Genomic DNA, 27,481 nt, shown 5'->3' on the forward strand with positions numbered 1-27,481 from the left:
TCTTCTATGGGCAAGCCAATTCTGAATCCAAGTGACCAGGGACTTTGCTGAAAGCCTAACTAAAATCCATGCAGACAAAATCTACTGCTCTATCCTCATCGATCACTTTTGTCACCTCCTCGAAAAATTCAATCAAGTTAGTAAGATGTGACCTGCCCTGCACAAAGCCATGCTGATTGTCCCTAATTAGGTCATGCACGTAAATCCTATACCTAAGAAATCTCCTAATTGCCTGTATAGTTTTCCAGATTACCATGAGACATTGGCATTTGAATATATATCTGCTTTTTTGAATTGTTATACCGTCTGCGCAGAATTAACATTAAGCCCCAATGCCCTTGGCTAACGTTTGACATGTTTCTGGCCACATGAAAAACCTTCTCCATTACAAACTGAACACCTTTTCTCCTTCAGCTCAGTGACTTTCAGTGATCTTAAATATATCTTTTGGTTTTGATTCTATATTGCTCCCCAACTCCCAGCTCATTTAAATGATCAGCCAAGCACTTTTTACAGGCTGTGAGATTATCTCGTCACGCCATACTAGCCTCTGGGTGAAATAGATTTTCCTCAAGTCCCTACTTTTCACTTTAAAATGATCCCCCTTCCCCTTCAACTAAGGGGAATAGCTGCTTTCTATCCTCCTTGTCTATGCCCCTCTTAATTTTATTGGGTTCCCCCCCCCCCCCCCCAAACTTCTCTGTTCCCAAGAAATCTACCTAAGCTTATCCAACCTCTCTTCATAGTTGAAATGCTCCTTTATTAAACTGTTCAAGAACCTCACAGTCCATCGTCTTCTCGAATTCTGTACCAACATCCTCCTCCTTTTGAAAAACTCATGTGACACTTTACCAATGTCACTGATTCCGTGCACAGATATCTGCCTTCACCCCGATGGATCCTACTCTTTCTCTGGTTATTTTCTTCCTCTTGATATTCTTGTAGAATGTCTTGGAATTGTTCCTAGTCTTGCCCAACAACATTTTCTCATGGCCCCTTTTTGCTCTCCTGGTTGTTTTAAGTTCTGTCCTGCACTTTCTGCACTCCTCTCGGGCCTCCATTGCTTTTCTCCTTTGTACCCTATGTCTCTCTTTTCTTTTTAATCCAGTCCTGAATATTTCGAGGCATCCAGGGTTCTGTGGACTTGTTGCTCCTATGTTTCACCCTAAAGGAAACATATTGAGTCTGTTTATTCCCCAATATAATTTTGAACGCCTCCCCACTTTTCTGTGGATTCGCCCACAAGGAGGTGGTCCCAGCTTACTCTGGCTTGTTTCTGCCTCATTTTAATAAAAGCTGTCATTCCCCCGCCAATCCAAAACCTTCTTTTGCAGACCATCTTTCTCCTTTTCCATAACAAACGTAAAAGGAACAGTGTTGTGGTCACTATCACTAAAATGCTCCTCCACTGTCACTCCGACCACCTGTTTGGCTTCATTCCCCAGAATTGGCTCCAGCACTGCACAGTCCCTTGGTATGACCATCTACATGTTGATACAGAAAGTTCGGCTCACTACTCTTCCATTCACCTCATTCTGTAGTCCCAGCACTGCTCAGTTCGCTCCCTCAGCCTTTGTCAGTCCACCCACAATCTTGTCTCCACCCGGAATCCCCGGCTCTTTCATCCTGCTCATATTGGAGACAAGGCAGTGGCACAGGGTGATGTGGTTAACTCAGGATCAATAAGGGCGGAAAAGAAACGAATTACAATTTGGCCCTCTCCTTTAAATTCTAAATGAGATTAGAACATTAACAAAGACCAAAGTAACAATTTATTTTGTATTTTTAACTTTTATTTAACTTGAAATAATATGAAAAATTTTAAAAAACTCCATAAGAAATCCAATGTATGTACTCAAATTTCTAAAACCTAATTCATGTTGTTACATCTCAATACAATGAAAATAACATTTCCAGTCTTGCAGACAATGATGGGAGTCCACTCCAAATTTTCCTGAAGTCATAAAAAAGGGCAGTGAAAAAGTAACACTGCCCCATGAGAGGAATTCCAGAAGTGAGAGAAAATAGATTAAGACAAAATGTTCCAGTAGAAGAGACTGCCAGTAAGTACAGTACTACACATGAAGCAGGACATTACAACGTGTTGCTTAATTCTTTAACTTTTTTAGAGGAGAAGGTGTTTGAGGTTGGGGGTTGGGGCAGAAAACATGCAAGGGAGAAAGAAGCCAGGATTTCTTTAGTGTTGCAAAGACTGATCAACACAGCACCACACCAAATTATAGGAGAGGTAAACATAGTTCTCCCTTATTAGTTTCTCACTATATTTCCTCTGTGGCATTTCGCAAATTATGACTACTAGCTCAACATTATTGTATATTAATCAATCACATTAGTTATAGTAGCAGCTTATTGTCACTGTGAAGTTGTAAAATTAATTGAGGTAATTTAAGGAGAGATAACTGTTAAACACATGCTCCCTTAGCTGATCGGTCGAGCAAAAATGTACATCAAGTGTTCCAGGCTGAGCAAAGAATGCTGAGTTTGTATTGCCAAGTACAATTGCTTGGAACTTGTGTAAAAGCTGCTTAGATTAGTTTATCTGACACAATGGATGAACTGTACTGCCCACATGATAAGAGTTCATCATTGTGCAATGAAGCAGATGTGTTGCACAATAAGGAGTTGTGCCAATATCAGTTTCAATGTTGTATTTCAGGAACATTATGTCTGAGAACTGAACCAACAGCAACATGGCCAGAAATTTTGGCTAACATAATTCTGATTTAAAATCAGATCTACAGCCTTGTTTTCATTCAATGTCCAACTTCTTTTAAGATAGTGAGAAGCAGGACTCTGGGTGACATTTTTCATCCCTGATCCCAACCCTCATTTTTCTTATTGAAAGACATAATGAGACTAATTGGAGCACATGATGAAGATCAGCTAATTTTGCACTTTTAAAACTACTGCCACTTGGCTTGCCATGATTGACACTGCTCCATGCAATATCATTATCCACCACTGCAAGGTACTAATTGCTGGGTCTGCATTTCCGTAATAAACAGAATGCACATTTCTCGCCTGTGCATTAATCATACCTCTGAGAGTTATCAGGCTGCAACAAATTCCAACTAATACACTTTATGAGGAATCAGCAGTATTGTGAGTGGTTAGGACAGGCCCAACGACTCCTGATTTGCCCAAAGCCATTCCCAGTACTTGTTGAGTTTGTGATCTTGAGGCTTCACCTGGGAAACAAAAACAAAGAAAAAAACATGAATGAGCAGAGAATGTGCTCACACACTTTCAGAGCACTTCTGTTTTTGTGCGTTTGGAGTGTCGTAAGAAGGTAGTTCAATGCACAATTCAACATACCGAGCTGTTACTGTCTTGTCACTGAGTACAGGCACAAAGATGAGACTTGGCATGTTTTCACAGGGTGCCTGATTTGGAATTGGAATGTTAGGGAATTGACTGAGCCTTTAAGATAATTGTTCAGTTATTGTTATTCAGAATTCTCTCTCGATCACTAGCTGTTTGGCTAATCTTGCTATCTCAAGAAACAGTCAAGTTACCTCCAGACCACAGAACAGGAGGACAGACTGAATATTTTTTCCCACTTTGTGTGTTTTCAGTTGAGATTTACTGTTATTTTACAAATGTAACAACTGGACAGCATTCGATAGACTCAAACTTTAACAGGTGGAATAGCCTGACGCTTGTTTTTATTTTTTAGTAGATGTAACGTGGTTGTCACAAAATACCAGGCTCAGAATTAAACCAGTGAAAGGGGCTAGTCTAAAGGACTGGAGAGAATCACAATGAATCATAGGCAAATATGAACAAATGATTGACAAAAATGGAAGAAGTGATAAATAGCATGTCAAAACTGTGCCATAGAAATTGCTAACAAAGCATTAACAAGTGACCAGAGATATTTTCTATCCAACCTGTTCAGTCACTATTACACTTGGTGAGCAGATGAAACACTTGTTAAAAAGTGACTCTATACAATATACTTAGTATATTATGCACGCAGAAGATTTTTAAAATGTATCCTTTTATCGCCTCTCCCTTGAAATTGTGCTTGTAATGCATCTTTGATTTGTCAATTATTGGCTGTAAATTGCTTGTACTTTTTCTGCCTTTGTTTTCGCCTTTTTGAACACCCAAAAATCATCCTTTTGATTTTCTCTGTTGGAGGAAAGTAAATTAGGAAAACTGAGGAAATAGCTTTGTGTTTTTGAGTTTCCATTCACAAAGATGGCTGATAAATATCACTACTTCAAGGTACTTTTTTCGACAGTATTGAGAAGCCCATAACGTGAACATAGTATTCTAAACATGTCAGGAGCATCTGCCTTTCCTGAGTCTATCATAGCTTCCTGGTTGTGGTTTGCATTTTATTTCTTGTTATAAACCCAAAATTCCTTTGCTTTTTTTACTCCAAATAGCTTCTTCATTGCCTAACAATTTTAGGATGTCTACATCCCCTTGTTTCTGAATTATGTTGTAAAATCTACATACAAATTTCCATTCTGTATTCTGCATCAATTCATGCATTGATGATCAAACTGAAATAACTCCATCGAGGTAGCCTGTTATGAAGTCACCCTTTTATTTAAACGTGTGGAGAGTCCTTGATAGTGATCCAGCTCTCAGAGTGAACTGCATGTCTGACACTCCTTTTTATCTGTCAGCCATTGCTCGCTGATTGGACCAGATTAACAGTCCCAATCAGGGAACTCATATTCGACGAGGTCCACTGGCTGACCTTGTGATTTCACTACATCCCTCCCCCTCTGAGTACAAGGACATAGTCTGGTTCTTTTTGTTTTCAAGCTTCTCCTGGACCAATTTCGCACCAAATCAGGTTCCCCTGACTCTGCCTCGGATACAGGCAGTGTCTAACGCACAGTAGCTTGCCTCTTGCACCCAGAGCATGTTGAAAGAAATTCATTCTCTTCTTCAGGCCGCAATGGTGTCAAGGGCCGACATTCACTGTGTTCATCTCAGATTCTGAAGTATTTTCAATATTTGACAGAGGGGGAAAATCCATGGGTTCTGGCACAGTTGGTATAGCTTTTGAGGTCCTGGGCATTTTGCTCTCACACCGTTTGGGAGTTTGCAGCTTTCATATGGTTCGTGTGCTTGTTCAGAACCATTGCACTGACCCAAACATTATGTCACTGGGCCCGACCTCAGGTTGACCATGCCTCTGACCCATGCGGAGCCATTTCCATGGTTTCTACACTAAATTTCTTCCTGAAATAAACTGTCTCTCTCACTTATCGGAGATTTGTGTCAGCATTAATGTTCCTGGTGCCATTTCACCCTCTTTCCCACAGGTCCAGGAAGATCAGATTTAACCTGGTGCACAGTCTTTTCCCCGTTAGTAACTATGCAGGAGGCCTTCCTATAAATGCATGAGGGGTGCTCCTACAATCAAATAGGAACTGGGGCAGTTTGGTATCGAGAGAAATTGTAGGCCAATTCTTTGAGATTGCCTTCAAACTTTGAACTGCTCTTTGTGACAGACCATCAGATAATGGATCATCTGCAGCTGTCCTTATATGTTGAATACCATTTGACCTAAGGAAATACATGGATTTAGCAGGGACAGAAATGGTTGTTGCAGGTTGCGGGGTTTAGATGTTTCAGTAAGGACAGGGAAGTTGGTAAAAGAGAGGGAGGTGTAGCATTGTTAGTCAAGGACAGTATTACACTAGCAAAAAGGATGCTTGACGAGGATTCGTCTACTGAGGTGGTACGGGCTGAGGTTAGAAACAGGAAAGGAGAGATCACCCTGTTGGAAGTTTTCTATAGGCCTCTGAAAAGTTCCAAAGATGTAGAGGTAAAGATAAATCTGGATAGGAGCGAAAGTAACAGGGTAGTTGTTATAGGGGACTTTAATTTTCCAAATATTGACTGGAAATACTATAGCTCGAGTACTTGAAACAGTATGGAGACAGGCCAACAAGGGGCGAGGCCACATTGGATTTGGTACTGGGTAATGGACCCGGCCAGGTGTTAGATTTGGAGGTAGGTGAGCACTTTGGTGATAGTGACCACAATTCGGTTATCGTGGTCAAGAGTGTGGTGCTGGAAAAGGCATAAGCCCTTCATCCCTCCACATTTCGGTTATGTTTACTTTAGCGATGGAAAGTGATAGTATATACCACAGGGCAATTATGGGGGAAAGGAAATTACGATGCGATTGGGCAAGATTTAGGATGCATAGGATGGGGAGGGAAACTATAGGCGATGGGCACAATTAAAATGTGCAGCTTGCTCAAGGAACAGCTACTGCGTGCCCTTGATAAGCATGTACCTGTCAGGCAGGGAGGAAGTGGTCAAGTGAGAGAGCCGTGGTTTACTAAAGAAGTTGAATCTTTTGTCAAGAGGAAGAAGAGGGCTTATGTTAGAATGAGAGGTCAAGGATCAGTTGGGGCGCTTGAGAGTTAGAAGTTAGCCAGGAAAGACCGAAAGAGAGAGCTAAGAAGAGCCAGGAGGGGACATGAGAAGTATTTGGCAGGTAGGATCAAGGAAACCCAAAGCTTTCTATAGGTATGTAAGGAATAAAAGAAAGACTAGAATAAGATTAGGGCCAGTCAAGGACAGTAGTGGGAAGTTGTGCATGGAGTCCGAAGAGATGAGAGCCACTAAATTAATATGTTTCATCAGTATTCACACTGGAAAAAGACATTTTGTTGAGGAGATACTGAGATACAGGCTATTAGACTATAGAGTCATATTGGATGGGATTTATCCTAGGATTCTCTGGGACACAGGGATGAGATTGCAGAGCCTTTGGCTTTGATCTTTATGTTGTCATTGACTACAGGATTAGTGCCAGAAGATTGGAGGATAGCAAACCAACCCAACCGCCCCGTGGCTGAACACTTTAACTCCCCCTCCCACTCCGCCAAGGACATGCAGGTCCTTGGCCTCCTCCATCGCCAGACCATGGCAACACGACGCCTGGAGGAAGAGCGACTCATCTTCCGCTTAGGAACCCTCCAACCACAAGAGATGAATGCAGATTTCTCCAGCTTCCTCATTTCCCCTCCCCCCACCTTTTCTCAGTCCCAACCCTCAGACTCAGCACCGCCTTCTTGACCTGCAATCTTCTTCCCGACCTCTCTGCTCCCACCCCCTCTCTGGCCTATCACCCTCATCTTCTTCCACCTATCGCATTCCCAACGCCCCTTCCCCAAGTCCCGCCTCCCTACCTTTTATCTTAGCCTGCTTGGCACACCCTTCTCATTCCTGAAGAAGGGCTTATGCCCGAAACATCGATTCTCCTTCTTCTTTGATGCTGCCTGACCTGCTGCGCTTTTCCAGCAACACATTTTTTAGCAAATGTTGTTCCCTTGTTCAAGAAGGGGAGTAGAGACAAGCCTGTTAATTATCACCCAGTGAGCCTTACTTCGGTTGTGGGTAAAGTGTTGGAAAGGATATAAGAGGTAGAATTTATAATTATCTAGGAAGGAATAATTTGATTAGGGATAGTCAACATGGTTTTGTGAAGGGTAGGTTGTGCCTCACAAACCTCATTGAGTTCTTTGAGATGGTGACCAAGCAGGTGGGTGACAGTATAGCGGTTGATGTGGTGTATATGGATTTCTGTAAAGCATGTGATAAGGTTTCCCATGGTATACTATTGCAGAAAATACAGAGACATGGGATTCAGGGTGAGTTAGCAGTTTAGATCAGAAATTAGCTAGCTAAAAGAAGACAAAGAATGATGGTTGATGGGAAATATTCACCTTGGAGTTCAGTTACTAGTAGTGTCCGCAAGGATCTGCTTTGGGTCCATTGCTGTTTGTCATTTTTATAATTGACCTGTATGAGGATGTAGAAGAATGGGTCAGTAAATTTGTGGATTACACTAAAGTCAGTGGAGTTTTGGATTGCGCAATAGAATGTTTCAGGTTACAGAGGGACATAGATATGTTGCAGAGCTAGGCTGAAAGGGGACAAATAGAGTTTAATGTGGAAAAGTGTGAGGTGATTCACTTTGGAAGGGGTAACAGGAATTCAGAGTACTGGGCTAATGGTAGTGTGGATGTCAGAGAGATCTCAGTGTCCTTGTGAATAGATCCCTGAAAGTTGCCACCCAGGTTGACAAGGTTGTTAAGAAGGCATACAATGTGTTAGCTTTTATTGGTAGAGGGGTTAAAGTTTTGGATCCACGAGATCATGTTGCAGCTGTTCAAAACTCTGGTGCGACCACACTGGGAATATTGCGTACAATTCTGGTCGCTGCATGATAGGAGGAATGTGGAAGCATTGGAACGGGTGCAGGGGAGATTTACCTGAAGGTTGCCTGGTATGGAGGGAAGGTCTTGTGAGGAAAGGCTGAGGGATTTGAGGCGGTTTTCATTGGAGAGAAGATGCTTAAGAGGTGACTTAATAGAGACATACAAGGTAATGAGAGGATTAAAGAGGGTGGACAGTGAGAGCCTTTTTCCTCTGATGGTGATGGCTCGCACGAGAGGACATAGCTTTAAATTGAGGGTGTTAAGATATAGGACAGATGTCAGAGGTAGGTTCTTTACTCAGAGAGTAGTAAGAGCATGGAATGCCCTGCCTGCAACAGTAGCAGACTCGCTGACTTTAAGGGCATTTAAATCATCATTGGATAAACATATGGATAATAATGGGCTTCAGACTGGTTTCACAGGTCAGCGCAACATCGAGGACCTGTGCTGCACTGTAATATTCTATGCTCTACTCAAATTCCCTGCTAGTAAACAATGGCCTGTTGTCTGTGATAAACACTTCTGGAGTCTGAATGTTGCAAGATGTTCACAGTTTTTCTGTCATTGTCTGTGTGTTTGATGAATAAAGCCTACACATGTTCATAACACTGAGCCCATGGAAGGACCCGAGTAGTCACGTGCAACCAAGTCCAGGGTTTATCTGACCATTCCCACTAATGTGGGGGAGCTGCTGGCAATAATTTTTGTCCTTGTTGGCATTCTGGGCACTGCCCCACTAATGCTGTATGTGTGCATTCAATCCTGGCCATCATATATAACTTCTTGACAACACTTTTATTTTGGAAACCCCTGGATGACCCTGGAGGAGTTCAATCAGTATCTGGCTGTGACCTTTGCTCGGGACAATCACTCATGCTGCCCATAATAATATGCTGTCCTCTACTGCGATCTTTCCAGGTCCAAAAATGTTTCAATTCTGGTTGTGATGGACTTCTAGTTTCCCCCATCACCACCAGTTATTTCAGTTTTGCCAGGAATGGATCTTATTGTGTCCAAAGTCTGATATTGCCAGCTGTGACTGGAAGTGTGTCAGGAAAATTGAAAACTAATCCAGACTCTTCCAATGGCATTCACATCAGTCTCTCGTCTGCCAGCAGGAGGCAGCTCATTGCATCCGCATTGACTTCCCGGATGTTGGTCCGACTTGTAGTTAAGTAATAACTTGAACCTAGTATGAGAGCTCATTGCCTCATCCTCTTTAAGTTGACCTACCAAGGTTTGCCATCCGTTATTATATCAAATTAATATCTGTAAAGGTATTGGTAGAACTTCCTGACTCCAAATATGAACTAAAGCTTCCTTCTTTCGCTGGGCAAATTTATGCTCTGCATTAGCCAAAGTTCTGGAGGTAAACACTGGGCGTTCCTCTTTATTGGGCCACCTATGAGCTAATATTATCCCAATGCTATATGGGGAGGCATTGCATGTCAATACCTGATCACAACTGGGATCACAAGACCATAAGACATAGGAGCAGAAATTAGGCCATTTGGCTCATTGAGTCTGCTCCACCATTCAGTCATGGCTGATTAAATTCTCATGCCCAATCTCCCACTTTCTCCCTGTTACCTTAGATCCTCTTGGCAATCAAGAACCTATTTATCTCCTTTTTAAATGTACTCAATGATCTGGCCTCCACAGCCTTCTGAGGCAATGAATTCCGTAGATTCACCACTCTCTGGCTGAAGAAGTTTCTCCTCTTCTCTGTTCTAAAGGGTCTTCCCTTTGGGTCCTAGTCTCTCCTGCTAATGGAAAAATCTTCTCAACATCCACTCTGTTTAGGCCGTTCAGCATTCTGTAAGTTTCAACTAGGTCCCGGCTCAGCCTTTTAAATTCTGTTAAGTAGACATTCAGAGTCCTCAAACATTCCTCATATGTTAAGCCTTTCACTCGTGGGATCATTCTTGTGAACTTCCTCTGAACACGGTCCAGGGCCAGAACATACTTCCTAGGTATGCGGCCCAAAATTACTCACAATATTCTAAATGTTGTCTGACCAGAGCATTATAAGGCCTCAGAAGTACATCCCTGCTTTTATATTCTACTCCTCTTAAAATAAATGCTGACACTATATTTGCTTTCCTAACCTGAAAGTTTACCTTGAGAGAATCCTGAACTAGAACTCCCAAGCTTCTTTGCTCTTCAGACTTCTGAGTTTTCTCCTCTTTTAGAAATTAGTCCATATTTCTATTTTTACTACCAAAGTGCATGACCTCACACTTTCCCACGTTGTATTCCATCTACCACCTTTTTGCCCACTCTCTTAACCCAAGTCCTTCTGCAGCCTCCCCACCTCCTCAGTATTACCTGTACTTTTACCTATCTTTGTATAATTGGCAACATAGCCAGAATGTCCTGAGTTCCTTCATCAAGATCATTAATGTGTAAAGCGAAAAGTTGTGGTCCCAACACGGAGCCTTGCTGAACACCAATTGTCACTGGCTGTCGACCTGAGAATGGCCCTTTTATTCCCACTCTCTGCTTCCTGCCAGATTGCCAAACTTCTATCCATGCGAGCACCTAGCCTCGAACACCATGGGCCCTATCTTACTCAGTACCCTCTGATGTCAGTTAAAATAAATTGTGCATTTACCATCAAAACCAGAATGAGAGATATGGCTATACAAAATACGTCCTTGTTTTTGTCCAAAGGTCTTCTTGAAATCCAGGGAGATAACATCCTTTGGTTATCTTTGGTCTAACCTGCTCATAACTTCCTCAAAGAATTCTAGCAGATTTGTTAGGCATGACCTCCCCTTGATGAAACCACGTTGAATTTGCCCTGTTTTACCATACACTTCCAAATATTCAGAAATCCCATCCTTTACAATGGATTCCACGATCTTACCCACGACCAAGGAAATTGCCTCACTCCCCTTTAAACAGCGCAAAGTCAGTTAGTGATTTTCTAGTCCTCTGAGACCCTCCCTGATTCTAGCGATTCTTGAAAGATCACCACTAACGCCTCCACTATCTCTTCAGCTATCTTCCTTAGAACTCTGGAGTGTGGTCCATCTGGCCCAGGTTATTTATCCACCTTCAGGCCATTTAATTTTTCTAACACCTTCTCCTTGATGATGGTGACCATACTGAGCTCTGCCCCACTCTTGAAATTTTGGGATATTACTCACGTCTTCCAACATGACAATTAACACAAATCAGTTCCGCAGCCATTTCCTTGTTCCCCACTACTATCTCACCAGCATCATATTCCAGCAGCCCAATATTCAATTTTGCCTCTCTTTTGCCCTTTATATATCAAAAGAAACTCATACAGTCTTCCTTTATATTACTGGCTAGCTTACCCTCATCTCCATCTAAGAAATGCCCATCTATAAAGATTCTATTCTGGATGTAGGTTTGCTCGCTGAGCTGGAGGGTTAATTTTCAGACATTTCGTCACCATACTAGGTAACATCATTAGTGAGCCTCTGGTAAAGCACTGGTGTTAGTGACCCACTTTCTATTTATGTGTTTAGTTTTCCTTAAGTTGGTGATGTCATTTCCGTTGGTGATGTCATTTGTTCTGGTGATGTTGTTTCCTGTTCTTTTTCTCAGAGGGTGGTAAACGGGGTCCAAATCGATGTGTTTATTGATAGAGCTCTAGTTGGAATGCTATGCTTCTAGGAGCTCTCGTGCGTGTCTCTGTTTGGCTGTCCTAGGTTGGATATTTGGTCCCTGTCAAAGTGGTGTCCTTCCTCATCTGTTTGTAAGGATACTAGTGATAGTGGGTCATGTCTTTTTGTGGCTAGTTGATGCTCATGTATCCTGGTGGCCAGTTTCTTACCTGTTTGCCCAATGTAGTGTTTGTTACAGTCCTTGCAAGGTATTATGTAAATGACATTAGTTTTGCTTCTGTTTGTATGGGGTCTTTCAAGTTTATTAGCTGCTGTTTTAGTGTGTTGGTGGGTTTGTGGGCTATCATGATGCCAAGAGGTCTAAGTAGTCTGACAGTCATTTCCAAGATGGTAGGACCAAAACATACAGACAAACCAATGGAACACCCATGGGATCTCCAATATCAGGGTTCTTAGCAGAGGCAGTTAAGCAGTGACTCGAACAAACAGCTCTGCCAAATATCCAACCCAAACTTTGGGTCTGCTACGTGGAAGACACCTTTGTCATCACTAGATTAGATTAGATTAGATTCCCTACAGTGTGGAAACAGGCCCTTCGGGCTAACAAGTCCACACCCACCCTCCGAAGAGTAACCCACCCAGACTTATTTCCCTCTGACTAATGCACCTAACGCTATGGGCAATTTAGCATGGCCAATTCATCTGACCTGCACATCTTTGGACTGTGGGAGGAAACCGGAGCACCCGGAGGAAACCCACGCAGATATGGAGAGAATGTGCAGTCTCCACACAGAGAGTCGCCCAAGGCTGGAAAATAAAACAAATCAGAGGAAATCTTCAAGACCATCAATAATATCCTTACTGACATAAAATTCATTAAAGAGGAGGAAAACAACAACAAACTGCCATTCCTGGATGTCACAGTAGAGTGAACAGCTAATGGGGAACTTCAAACTTGCATCTACAGAAAAACAACACATACAGACCAAATTCTGAACTACAGAAACAACATCCCAACAAATGAAGCTGCATTAGAATATTATTTCAATACCACATACTGCAGTACAGAGGAACTACAAAGATCAGAGGAAAACCACATATATAGTATATTCAAAAAAAACTGATACCCAATGAACATAGCCTGCCAATTTCTTAGCAACAAATCCAAATAAGCAGACAAAATGCATCCAGAAATCCTAACCACTCTCCCCTACATCAAAGACACCTTGGAAATGACTACCAGACTACTCAGACCTCTTGCATCATGATAGCCCACAAACTCACCAACACACTAAAGCAGCAGCTAATGTACTTGGAAGACCCCATACAGACAACAAGCAAAACTAATGTCATTTACATAACACCTTGCAAGAACTGTAACAAACACTATGTTGGACGAACAGGCAGAAAACTGGCCACCAGGATAAATGAATATCAATTAGCCACAAAAAGACATCACTAGTATCCTTACACACAGCTGAGGAAGGACACCACTTCGACTGGGACAACACATTCCAACCGGAACTCTACCAACAAGCACATCGATATGGACCACATTTACCACCCTCTGAGAAAAAGAACAGGAAATGACATCACCAACCCAAGGAAACCTAAATACATAAATAGAAAGTAGGTCACTAACACCAGTGCTTCACCGGAGGCTTGCTGATGTTACTAGGTATGGTGACGAAACATCTGAAAATGAACCTTCCAGCTCAACGAGCAAACTTACATCCAGAACCTCAACCTGAGTTGTAAATCGTCTCAAAGCTCGCTAATATCCTACTCCCTATCTTTTGGCCAACTTTAATCCATGTTGTCAAGGACTCATCTATCCCAAACATTTCTAAATTGCTAATCAGCCTGCCACGTGGCACCATATCAAATGCTTTCTTAAAGTCCACATGTATAACTATGACAGCATTACCCTTATTCACTGCTTGTGTCACCCCGTCAAACAACTCAATTAAATTTGTCAGACATGTCCTGCTCTTGACAAAGCCATGTCAAGTATTAACTTGCTTTTTCTCTAAGTACATAGTCATCTCATGCGACATTATGGCCTCCACCAGTTTCTCACTATTGATGGATAAAAACAATGACTGCACATGCTGGAAACTAGATTCTGGATTAGTGGTTCTGGAAAAGCACAGCAGTTCAGGCAGCATTCGAGGAGCAGTAAAATTGATGTTTCAGGCAAAAGCCCTTAATCAGGGATACCAGCAGAGAGCCTGAGGGGAGGGTGAGTACAATAGGTGAATGGGGGAGGGGATGGAGGTGATAGGTCAAGGAGGAGGGTGGAGTGGATAGATGGAAAAGAAGATAGGCAGGTAGGACAATGTGGACTTCAACAGCTTCCTCATTTCCCCTTCCCCCACCTCACCCCAGTTCCAAACTTCCAGTTCAGCACTGTCCCCATGACTTGTTCTACCTGCCTATCTTCTTTTCCACCTATCCACTCCACCTTCCTCCCTGACCTATCACCTCCATCCCCTCCCCCACTCTATGCTACTTTTTCTCTTCGTCGATTTTACTGCTCCTCGGATGCTGCCTGAACTGCTGTGCTTTTCCAGCACCACTAATCCAGATTCTCACTATTGATATCAAATTCACAGGTCTGTAGTTTCTTAGGTTTGCCCTTGCCCCTTTCTTAAACAACAGCCTCACACTTGCAGTAATCTAGTCCCCCGAGATTAATTCTGTGATCAGACAGGCTGCGAAAGTTTTGTCAATGGCTCTGCAATTTGCTCCTGTACCACTCTGAGCATGTAATATGCATCTTATTCAGGTCTGGTGACCTCTCCACTTGGAGTGCTGCCAGGCTTTTTAGTATCTCTTCTTTATCCATCAACACCCACATTTTCAACAGGGCCCTATTGTGACCATTTTTTAATTTGGTAAAAATATGTTGCATTTACCCACAAAATCATCGAGAAATCTTTCAAGCAGAGCTATATAACTAATTTGGATCGTCATCACCTCTTCAACACAACTCAGAAAGAAAAGAATGTTTCAAACAAGTGTCAAGATGCTACAGTCAGGAGGGCACAACATCTTTTTCCTCAGGCGGCTTAGGAAATTCGGCATGTCCATAAGGACACCTCACCAACGTTTACAGATGCACCACAGAAACCATACTGTCCAGGTTCATAATGGCCTCGTACGGCAACTGCTCCGCCCAGGACCTTAACAAACCACAGAAGGTTATGTGCACAGCCCAGATCATCCATGGACTTTATTTACAACTCTCACTTCCGAGGAACGGCTGCCAACATCATCAAACACCCTTTCCACCCTGGTAACGTTCTCCTACAACCTCCTCCATCAGGCAGAAGATACAGAAGTTTGAATGCATGCACCAACAGGTTCAAGAACAGCTTCTTCAATGCCGTTATTAGACTGATGAATGGACTCTCTAACTTCAAATAATATTGATCTTGCTTTACGCACTGCATGCCTCACTCTATCTAAGCACCCTATGATCTGCATGTCCTTGCTTACTATGATCTGCCCGCACTGCTTGCAAATAAAGCTTTTCACTGCACTCCCATACATGTGACTACAATAAATCAAATCCTGGCGGCCCCACAGAGGGGGGGAGGGGGGGGAAGAGAGAGAGAGAGAGAGAGAGAGATTTATCCTTTTGCCCTCCACACACCCTGATATGCATCTTATGTATTAGCCTTTTCACTACGGGCTTTGCAGGCTTTATAACTGTGGTTGAATGGAGGATGTGATTCATAAGGCTAAAGTACACTTTCAAAAAGGTGCTTCTGACAGAGCAAGACCCATTACTGATCTTTCTGTTGTTCTGCTCTACAGGACCAATGTAAACTGTGGTTCTCCTAAAAGCACATAAGGGTGGGACACTATCTAAGCAGGGGGTTAACCTTCCTGACTTGTATCATATAGCTCAAGGGTTGGAAGTGGTGCTAAGCAATAGTGTTACTGAATTATTGGCACTGGGATAGTCACCTTCATTCACTAGGATTGGAGATGTTGGGGCTGGCTGTATTTCAATCTCTTTCTATGCCTACACACCCAGTTTTCAATGTATAAACTAATCCAGATTTTAAACCAGTACATTCATTTGAAGTGTCAGTGTGCCAGGTGGAATAACTAGGGTAAAGGCCTCTTCAGGCACAACTGCTGTAGTGAACTAATGCCCAAAATATGAGAAGGATATGCTGATAGGGTGAGCTGAAGGGAGGCTCAAGGTTTGTATGGAGCAGTAACACAGACATGGACTTGTCACCATGAGTTGCCAGTTTTTTGCTGTAAATTATATGGAAGTTGCCAACTCCATTTACCATTGCCACATGTATGTTGAATATAGAAGCCTTGTTAACAGATAAAACCTTTTTTGACTCTTACCGCCTTCCATTCTTTGACACAGAAAATCCTGTAGGAATCATTCCCGTACTTCCCAATGCCATGCAGTTCAATCGGATATCTCCATTGTTTGGTTAGGTATTCGTCTGTCACATGGATTATAAAAACAATGTAAACATATTGCAGAACATCATTGCAGTAAGTTGAAACATACAACTTGAGGAGAGGGAAAGGGCAAATTCTGGATCAATCATCATATACCACACATCTTTGCTGAAATGTCATTTTGGTTTCTCACAGGAATACATCACTATGCTGTACAATCACCAAATCAAACTATTGAGAAATGAATATTTGTGGAAAGGACCCGTGCACTGGAAACTCCTCCTCTCCCACTCTACATCACCTAATCTTTTCCTATTATTTCTGTTACTTTTTAATCCAAATGCTCTGTGGGACATGCGCCAGTCTTCCAGTGACAGATTCAACTCACTGGCAATTGGAACAGGACTCTAAATTATTGTAGACTGCTTGGCTCAAGAGTTGAATTAACTGCCACATACGGTAAGTTCTGGACTTCCCACCACGAGGTTGAAGACTATGTTACAGTATGATTCTATTGTTGTTAATGGCGCTTATCACCTCATGGATGCCTAGTCTTGAGTTGCTAAATCTGTTTAACACTTCTCAGTTAGCCACACAACAAAATGGAGGGTATTCTCAATGTGAAGGCGAGACTTTGTCTCCGCAAGGTGCGCACGGTGGTCACCCTTACCGATACTGTCAAGGGACCGATGTATCTGCAGCCAGCAGATTATTAAGGATGGAATCAAATATGTTTATCCCTCTTGTTGTTACCCTCACCACCTGCCACAGAACTAATCCAGCAGCTGTATACTTTAGGATCTGACTAGCTTGATCAGTAGTGCTGCTGCTGAGCCAATTTTGGTGGTGGATATTGAAATCCCCCATCCAGAGTACATTTGCACCCTTGCCATCCTCGGTGCTTCTTCCAAGTGTTGTTCAACATGAAGGAGTTGATATAATGATATAACTGCATTAAGTGGCACAATTCAAACAAGACCAGCAAAAGATTCTTAATATTGCTGGTTACCATGTGTTGACCAAATTGATTGACTTCTCTCATGAGTTAAGGGAAGGTTGATCAAGGGAGCACAAATTGATGTTGGACACATGGACTTTCAGAAGCCATTCAACAAAGTGTCCGACAGGACACCTGGTAAGATGGTAAAACTATAGGGAAAATGGCTGTAGAGAGATAAAGTTGGTTCAGTCAACAATTAGAGCTGAATGGATGCTTTTCAGAATGTGAGGTGGAAAGTAGAGGGATTCGCCAAGGATTAATTTTAAGTCCACAACGTTTCTGTTTTTATGAACAACTTTGATTCAGGTGAAGGGAATTGCATTATAAAGGTTGCAAATGATACAGAAATTAACTCAGAAATCCATGACTTCATGTCAACACAGACAGAATAACAACATGAGTAGTAGCCTGACAAATGGAGTTCAATGAGAAGAGATGTGAAATGATATCCTTTTGAAAGGACCAGCATAGAATGGCAATGTACTACATAGGGCCTCCTTCTACGCTGTAACTGTCTATGGTTCTCAGATAACAATAACTGGAAAGAATGCAGATGGATAATTTTATCAACAGACCGAGCAAATAAAGGTAAACACAACAGGGTTAAGTACTGAAATAATACCAGAAAACTTGGTGATAGCTTTTGCTCTCAGCTCATATAAGCCAAGTGGCTTCAGAAGTGCAGCTACTTCTTTCCAATCAGCTACACGGGCAACTTCCGCAGAAGGGTATCTTTCCAGGAAATCCCACAACACAGGAATGGCCTTTTTACCTGATACAAGAAAAAAAACTATGACCGGAGCAGTTTCAAATTAGTACCTAAATACTTCTGATGATTCAGATACTGGCAGCAAAGCTGGGTTGTGGAATGGCACTACAGTATTTACATCAAAGTTCCTAGAAAAGGCAGATTACATACCCCTCCTTTCTGCCTTAGAAATCCTTTACATTCCATTTTCCACAAAAGCCACACAAGTCTGATAAGTTGTGTGCAAAATATTTGGCAGCATTTCTGTTGTCCAGTTGTGTATCACTTTAGAAAATGAATTAAATCACTCAAAATATGTGTTAATAAGTAGTGTAGTGTAATTTGAACTGGGCCAGAGATGAAGTGATAGTGTGCTCACTAGTTGTCTCTTTATAAGATGATTTCGAAACAGATATTGTTCAAGTTGGCAAAATATTCCACAGCATTACTATGATTTATATTAATATATAATGTCTTATATTTTACTTTGCAGTCTAATCATTTTTATTTTTCAGATTCCACACAATGGCTATTGTTAATTAGCCTAAGATGATGGTAGTGAGCTGTTATCCTCAATCACTGCATCCTGATGAAGGGGATATCCCTCTCTCCTTTAACTTTTTGGCACACAGCATTAGTTGACAGAATAACTGGGTTAGAAAATCTTCTCCGAAGAGTCTGCTCCCTGGCAAATGGCACCCAGGATGTGCACAAGTGAACCAGTGTCATCCGACTTCCTGGATTCCTTTTAAGGAGATGACCAGGCATCTATGTCTTCTAACCTGCTCAAAGTGTGCAATTTACTGTTTGGGTGCAGGGTGCGTGAGTGAGAACACCAGGACTAAAGTTCAAAATTGTGGGAACTTTTCAATTAGTATTGATATCAGTTTCAATTCAACCAGTCAACAGAACTGTCCGAATAGTAGCCGCAGTTGAATTTCTCATTGCTAACACCCAGTTTTCTCTGTTAACATTAGAGGCTTACTCACCAGAGGTTTTATTCAGAAGTATGGTTGCGATAAGAAGTTTCCAAGGATCATGAAAGAGAGTCTCCTGGACCAGTTTGAATGGGGATCGAGGAGGAATCCACTTGGCAAAGGCTTTACGCCGTGGTGGGCTGGATGCTGCAAGTACAAACCAAAGGGTCAACTTACTGGTTAGCACCATTTCACAGCACACAACAAGCTTAGACCTGGATAAAGATTCACACTCCATACCTCCTTCGGAATACTTCCTTGAAAAGTATGGACTAGTCTTCCTTTTATCCATCTTCACTCTTGGAGCAGGTTGATTGTCTACTTAAAAAATGAAATCCAGCAGAAAATGAGGAATTATGAGATCTCTAGTGTTCCTGATTAAACACAGATACAATCAATTGAAATTTTCAAATCGAAGATCACAAGACTTTTTTGTCAGGCAAGAATGCCAAGGTATCAGATGCAGAGGCACAAGAAATGGTGTTGACTTGTATACCAGCCGTTATCAAATAAATAGGATGCATCTCCTGCTGTTGTGCAACAAATTTGATGAGCTGAATGACTCAGCTCAGTTCTAATGCAGTAAATTCAAGGGGCTGAGCAGCTTACTCCTTCTCCCATATTCTTCCACAATAGACTTGATTGTCTCCTACTCTATTATCCCAGCTGACTTACTAGTTTCAGCTTTTGTTCACATCAATATCCATACAGCAAAGTCGCATAGCAGCAAGGTATGGTGGGGGAATGGGTCACGAGAAAGGGCCTAAGTACAGAGCAGAGATTTCATCAAAGGCTGGATATTACTTTGGAAAATCAAACACAGAGTTCAAATCTTGTGTCATCTCCTGATGCCTTTTACAAGGATTTCCATGGCTCAGCAATGAATGACTTTTCTGATGCAGGACATGCAGGGTAGTGGGGGATGGAGTTGGCACATTTGCAGAAATGGAATAGAGTATAATTACATTAGGCTAGTGAGAATAAAGAACAGCTGAGAAACGTAGATCAGAAATTTCAGTTCCAGTTGCTGACCTGTGCTGGGCTGAGTTCACGTACAGCAATTGTTGAGGAAGGATAATTAACCTTAATGTCCCCAGGTTAGGGAGGGGGAAATAGCCTGAGTCTTATTCAATTGCTAAACCACAATCTCTGCACAAGATCATGAAAAATAGGGGCAGGAGTAAGCCATCTGGACCCTTCAGTCTATTCTGTCATTCAGTAAGAATATGGTTGATCTGACTGGGTCCTTTACTCAACATTCCTTCCTGTCTAAACAACTCTGGACTCCCTTACAGGAATGTGCAGTTTGGAGAAGAACAGAATCGACCCTGGCTATAACATTCTTATTATTAATAGTCTGCCATTCTGTTTTTACTTGTTTTGGAAGAAGATCTTAGATGCTGGAAATCAGTGGCTTCAGCTAGCTGGGATTTTCACTCTTTTTATTCTGCTTTTTGAGAAAATATAACAGAATTAAAAGCAGACACACATACTTCACACTTACACGTAAATACTTAACTTTACTTTAAATGAAGTACCTTGGGTTTTAAGCAATGTAAAACTGTCCCCATTGGATTCCTTTGTGTCCCTGCGAGTGTTTTCAGAGGGAATTTCAGATTCTGAGCAATGTGAGGGGCTGGTGCATAATTCAGATCTTCCAGAGATTGCGCTATCAGCAGCACTGTCCTCCTTGCTTGACAGTGCCATCTGCCTGTTAAACTTTGATACTTCAGAAACAGATTCTTCAGCTTCTTCCACTTGTACTTCTGGTGATCCTTTGCTTAGAAATGCCTGCTCCTTTCGAGACTGCTTTTTGTTGTCTGCTGCTTGCTCTTTAGACTTTCTGCTACTGGCTTTCCTCTTAGCTTTGGAACTTTCTTGACTTCCATCAAGTGGAGTCCCATCACCCAGCTTCTTTTCTTCAGATGGAGGAAGTTCTTTCTGGTCTGCTTTTGCAGACAATCTTCTTGAACACAACCTCTGCCTGTTAGAGTTTTGCAGTTTTGCACCTTTTTTAGCTTTCTGCTTTGAGGCATTTTTAACCTTTGTCTGCCTCTGCCTTTTACTGCAACCACCCTCGGTTTCACATCCTTCCTCTCTACCAGGATCTTGCAACACAGTTTGTGGAATGTCAACAGTCAATGTGTTGAAGTCTTGTGTTATGGGAGTGGTGGCCTGTAGCTGACTTGTCTGTTTATCAAGGGTGATCCTTTCCCGAGTAGAGCCTCGCCAGAAAACACTAATGTCTTCAGGCTTCAGGTTTTCCTCTCTGGTGCTTCTCTGAAAGTAATTTTTAAGTTCCTTTGAGGATCGAAATAGTTTCCCCTGAGGACTAAACAAAGGAATATGAATGTACATAAAAACAAAAACAGCTTTATCCCCCACAGGAACATTTGCTTCTTCAATTGCTCTCCAATTAAATAATGAAGACTAATTGATTTCCAATGGCATCAGACACAGGGCTGTCAAGATCAAGACTTGTGTGAAGCAGGGTTATTCTATTACAGTTGTAAACATTTATGTCTGTACTATAATGGAAACTTCCTATTTAAACCTGTCATATTGTGATGAGACCTGCCTATCAAAATTGCATTTTAAACATGATGGGTTGTCGAACTGATCACTATTTGCTCAGTGCCAGTCCTCACTGTATTGTTTTGATGGCACTGTGGGTAAATGGGATGCACGAGCAAATCTAAAATTTGAAATGCAGTGCTAGTTTTAGAACAAAATATCAGCTTTATTGTCATTTATTAATCTCAGTTCTTTAATACCTGACCTGAAATAAAACTGAATCAAAATGTGCAAACTTTACTTCTTTAGTCCAGGCTTCCTGATTGCCACTCCTGGAGCAGAAGCGTTTCTCTTCCACGCCTCTCTATACAGATCATAGTCTTCCTGATTTGCCCCTCCAAACAGGCCTTGTAGTGGTTATATCACTGTCACTAGTAATCCAGACCCTAGGCTCATATTCTAGGGTCTTAAGTTTGAATCAGTCCAAGCCAGATGGGAAAAAAAATCTGAATTCAATAAAAATCTGGAATCAAAGGTCACTGCCCATTATTGTAAATGCCCATCTTGTTCAATGCAATTCGGGTTAAAAATCTGTCATTTTACTTAGTCTACCCTACATGTGGCTCCCCACCCACAGTAACGTGGTTGATTGACTATCAGCTGCACTCTGCAATGTCCTGACATGTTATTCAGTTCAAGAGCAAAAGGGCAATGGATCTGATGCCCACATCCCATGAACGAAAAATATTTATAAAAATCTCTCAAGACTACCATCCCACCTGCTGTTGTCTGGATCTCTTGCACTACAAATGTTTAATGAAATGTTCCTTTCCAATGCTTGACATTAGGAAGAAGAGATTTAAAACTAACAGCAAAGAACAAAGACTGAAATTGAATACCTTTTAGCTACTGCCATCCTGCAGGAGCAGAACAACTGTGGATAGAAATGGGCAGGTTAAAATGAAAAATGTAACAGTTAATGAAATAGTGGTTACAGCCAAGAGGAAGGAGGACAAAGTTTATGGACAGAATCCCTAGGAATTTGCTCAATGATTTACATATAGGTTATAATACTTGCAGGTTTGGAAGGCTGGCTGGTTTGCAAGCGGAAGTGAACTAAAACTAGCTTGTACCAGGCAAGGAAAAGTCACTTCTTCCTTCTCAATATTCTGCTCTTTCTTCATGCTTTATCTGCCCTTATATTTCTTAGCTACTTGTTTGACAGTAACCGCCTGCAAACAGATCATCCACAGAACTATCACAATCAAACCTAGTTCTCCAGATCTAGCATCAATGTATTGGCATTTTTCAGTAGACATTCACCAGACCAATGATCAGAAATCAAAGCCTAGCTGATTTTTCTAAGTCCCACGCCATACTTGAATCCAATTATAGTAATCCAGTGCCACTGAGTGAGCAAATGTAACAAATGTGCATTAAACCTGCATCTCATTGAACAGTATAGCTCAGTTCCAAATCTTACCCACTGAACAACAGGAGGAGACCTAGATATGAGATTATGGAGAGAAGGGGGGCATCACTTAAGTTGAATTAATCTTCTTCACCTGTAGAAATCTTGGGAGATGTCTTATGATGTTTTGATGTGTCGTAGTAACTCACTCCTTTTCCATCAGGAGTCACATTGCTAGAATTAAAATTAAGTGTATTGTCACATGTACTCAAGTACATGAGGCAGGATCACAATTCAGTGAGGCAAGACATTAGTAATGCAAATAAAGAAATGGTGGAAGAGTTGAACAGATATGTTAAATCTTTCTTCACATCTTGTACAGGGCATAAATAATATCCCAGAAATGCTTAGAAAACAAGCAGTGAAAGGGAGGGAGACAAACAGAATAACATAAAATAAATTCTCCTTGTTTCTGTCTTAAAAGGGAGACGCCTTTAATCTTAAACTGTATCTCCTAATTAGTAGAACATAGAACGTTACAGCACAGTACAGGCCCTTCAGGCCTCAATGTTGCACCGACCTGTGGAACCAATCTGAAGCTCATCTAACTTACACTATTCCATTTACATCCATATGTTTATCCAATGACCATTTAAATGCTCTTAAAGTTGGTGCGTCTACTATTGTTGCAGGCAGTGCGTTCCACGCCCTTACTACTCTGAGTAAAGAAACTACCTTCTGACATCTGTCCTATATCCATCACCCCTCAATTTAAAGCTATGCCCCTTGTGTTAGCTATCACCATCCGAGGAAAAAGGCTCTCACTGTCCACCCTATTTACCCTCTGATTATCTTATTTGTCTCAATTAAGTCACCTCTCAACCTTCTTCTCTCTAATGAAAACAGCCTCAAGTCCCTCAGCCTTTCCTTATAAGACCTTCCCTCCATACCAGGCAACATCCTAGTAAATCTCCTTTGCACCCTTTACAAACCTTCCACATTCTTCCTATAATGTGGTGACCAGAACTGTACATAATACTCCAAGTGCGGCAGCATCAGTGTTTTGTACAGCTGCAGTTTGACCTTGTGGCTCCGAAACTCAATCCCTCTACCAATAAAGGCTAATACACCGTATGCCTTCTTAGCAACCCTATAAACCTGGGTGACAACTTTCAGGAATCTATGCACATGGACACTGAGATCCCTCTGCTCATCTGCATTACCAAGAATCTGACCATTAGCCCGGTACTCTGCATTCCTGTTGCTCCTTCCAAAGTGAATCACCTCACACTTTTCCACATTAAACTCCATTTGCCACCTCTCAGCCCAGCTCTGCAGCTTATCTATATCCCTCTGTAACCTGCAACATCCTTCAGCACTATCCACAACTCCACCGACCTTAGTGGCATCTGCAAATTTACTAACCTATCCTTCTATGTCCTCATCCAGATCATTTATAAAAATGACAAACAGCAGTGGTCCAAAACAGATCCTTGCGGTACGCCACTAGTAACTGAACTCTAGGATGAATATTTCCCATCCACCACCACCCTCTGTCTTCTATCAGCTAGCCAATTTCTGATCTAAACCGCTAAATTACTCTCAATCCCATGCCTCCATATTTTGTGCCATAGCCTACTATGGGGCACCTTATCAAACACCTTACTGAAATCCATATACACCACATCAACCGCTTTACCCTCATCCACCTGTTTGGTCACTATCTCAAAGAACTCAATAAGGTTTATGAGGCATAACCTACACTCCACAAAACTATGTTGACTATCCTGAATCAACTCATTCCCCTTTAGATGATTATAAATTCTATCTCTTATAACCTTTTCCAACACTTTACCCACAACTGAAGTAAGGCTCACTGTTGTTGTTATGGGTGATTTCAATTTTCCCAATATTGACTGGAACCTCCTAAGTACAGATAGTTTGGATGGAGCCATTTTTGTCAGGTGTGTTCAGGAAGGGTTCCTTACTCAGTCTGTAGACAGACCAACGAGGGGAGAGGCCATTTTGGATTTGGTGCTCGGCAACAAGCCAGGACAGGTGTCAGATCTCGTGGTGGAAGAGCACTTTAGTGAAAGTGATCAAAAATGCCTCACATTTAGCATAGCCTTGAGTGGGAATGGAGCAGTTACCAAGGGAAGATATTTAATTGGGGAAAAGGAAATTATGATGTTATCAGACAGGAGTTGGGAAGTATAGACTGGGAGTAACTGTTCCACAGAAAGGGCACAGCAGACATGTGGAGACTATTTAAGGAGCAGTTGTGGGGAGTGATGCACGAATTTGTTTCTCTGAGACAGGTAAGAAGGGGTAAGATTAAGGAACCTAGGATGATGAGAATAGAGGAGTTTCTCATTAAAAGGAAGAAGGCAACTAAAAAGGGTGGAGGAAGCAAAGATCTAGCACTGCTTTAGAGGATTACAGGCTTGCTAGAAAGGAGCTCAGAAATGGACTGAGGAGAGCCAGGAGTGGCCACGAAAAAGGGTTGGCAAGAAGGATTATTGAGAACCCAAAGGCATTTTACTCATACGTGAGGAATAAGAGAATGATCAGGGAGAAGGTAGGGCCAATCAGGGATAGCGGAGGGAACTTGTGCGTGGAGTCTGAGCAGATAGGGGAAGCCCTAAATGAGTTTTTTGCTTCGGTTTTCACCAAGGAAAGGGACCATGTTGTGATTGGAACTTTGAGGAGCTGGGATACAGTCTTGACCAGATCAAGATTGATGAAGTTAGTGTGCTGGAAACTTTGGAAAACATTAAGATTGATAAGTCCCCAGGGCCAGACCAGATTTATCCTAGGTTGCTCCGAGAAGCGAGAAAGGAGGTTGCTAAGCCACTGGCGAGGATATTTGCCTCCTCAGGCTCCACGGTAGTGGTTCTGGAGAATTGGAAGGAGGTGAATGTTGTTCCTCTTTTCAAGAAGGGTAATAGGGAAATCCCTGGCAATTACAGACCAGTCAGTAATGCCACACCTCCCCTTCTTTTACCATCATCTCTGTTCTTACTGAAACATCCAAATCCCGGAACCTGCAACAACCATGCCTGTCCCTGTTGTATCCCTGTCTCTGAAATGGCCACAACATCAAAGTCCCAGGTACCAACCCAAGCTGCAAAGTCATCTACCTTATTCCTGATGCTCCTGGCATTGAAGCAGACACACTTCAAACCTTCTTGCTTGTCGGTGAACTCTTGTGACCTTGAAACCTCATTTATGAACTCACTGCTCTTAACCTCCTGGACACTGGAAGTACAATTTAGGTTCCCATCTCCTGTTGAATTAGTTCAAACCCTCCCGAAGAGCATTAGCAAACTCACCTACCAGAACTTCGGTACACCTCTGATTCAGGTTTAGAGCATCCTATTTGTAGAGGTTCCACTTACCCCAGAATGATCTTGAAATATCCAGGTACCCGAAACCCTCCTCCTGCTCCATCCCTGTAGCCACTTGTTCAACTCCTCTCCCTCCCTATTCCTCGTCTCGCTAGCACGTGGCACGGGCAATGAACCAGAGATAACAACTTTGTTTGTTCTCGCACTAGGCTTCCACCCTAGCTCCCTGAATTTCTGCCTTAAATCCCCATCCCTTTTCCTATCTGTGTCTATGTGGACTATGACCTGGGGCTGCACCCCCTCCCCCTCAAGGATCCCAAAAACACAATCAGAGACATCACGAACCCTGGCAACTGGGAGACAACACACCAACCGTCAGTCTCTCTAGTTCCCACAGAATTATAATCTCTTCTACAAGGAGAAACTTGCTTTCAGCATTCACCCTGTCAAGTCCCTGCTAGATCTTATATGTTTCAAAAAGATTGCCTCTCATTCTTCTAAACTCCAATGAATATGGGTCCAACCTGTCCAACTCTTTGTCCCAGGTGTCAAGTCAGTTCGTCTGTGGTATTCGCTTCGGAGAGTGCAATGGAGGCAGAGTTATTGAAGAATTTTAGGGCTGATCAATCCTTGATTGATGAGGGATTCAAAGGGTTTTGCGATACACAGGAAAATGGTTCACGACTTTAAGGTCACAAGTGTGCAGGTCACAAACAGATAATTTTATCAAGAGATGAAGAAGGCTCGAGAGGCTGAATGTCCAAGTCCTAATTTTTTCACGTGTACTTGTGTAAGTCTCGGGTCTGGTGCAGTTTCTGGTGTTAAAAGACTGAGATTAGTGAATCAGTGAGTCAGGTATTTTAGCTGCCTCTAAACTAACTGTAAAAATATTTCATTCCTTCACCATCTTGTGAAAAGATTAAAGTTACCAACTGTGTTTTAAAAATAAAAATATCTCCCACCTTACAATGTAAACATCAGATTTTCCTGCTGACTTCCCAGTTTTTCTTTCTTTCACTATTCTCTTCCATCCTTTAGGAAGTTCAGGGTAACAGTCTTGGGCTATTTTATTATCCAAAGCATGAATGATAGGCCCAGTTTCAGACAAAGACTGTGTGTTTTCTGTGCTTTCCATTTCAGGGTTTAAGATATTCTCTTTTGATAGTTCCATTTGGGAAACAGTGTTCATTGTTGTTGACCACACCAGAAGGAGATACTTCCAT

General features: G+C 42.0%; 1 protein-coding gene across 1 annotated transcript; it reads right to left on the bottom strand.

The window, feature by feature from the left end:
- Positions 1–1,771: 1,771 nt before the first annotated feature.
- On the bottom strand, positions 1,772–27,481 carry mbd4 (methyl-CpG binding domain protein 4). The gene is given in 8 exon segments (XM_043708446.2): positions 1,772–3,209; positions 16,199–16,302; positions 17,884–18,033; positions 18,999–19,133; positions 19,227–19,304; positions 20,525–21,318; positions 27,221–27,420; positions 27,422–27,481. Coding segments are annotated over 8 exon segments (1,599 nt in total). The 3' UTR covers positions 1,772–3,131.

Source organism: Chiloscyllium plagiosum, unplaced genomic scaffold (assembly GCF_037043375.1).
Source record: "Chiloscyllium plagiosum isolate Xiang-an unplaced genomic scaffold, Cpla_swu_hap1 HiC_scaffold_14, whole genome shotgun sequence".
NCBI lineage: Eukaryota > Metazoa > Chordata > Chondrichthyes > Orectolobiformes > Hemiscylliidae > Chiloscyllium > Chiloscyllium plagiosum.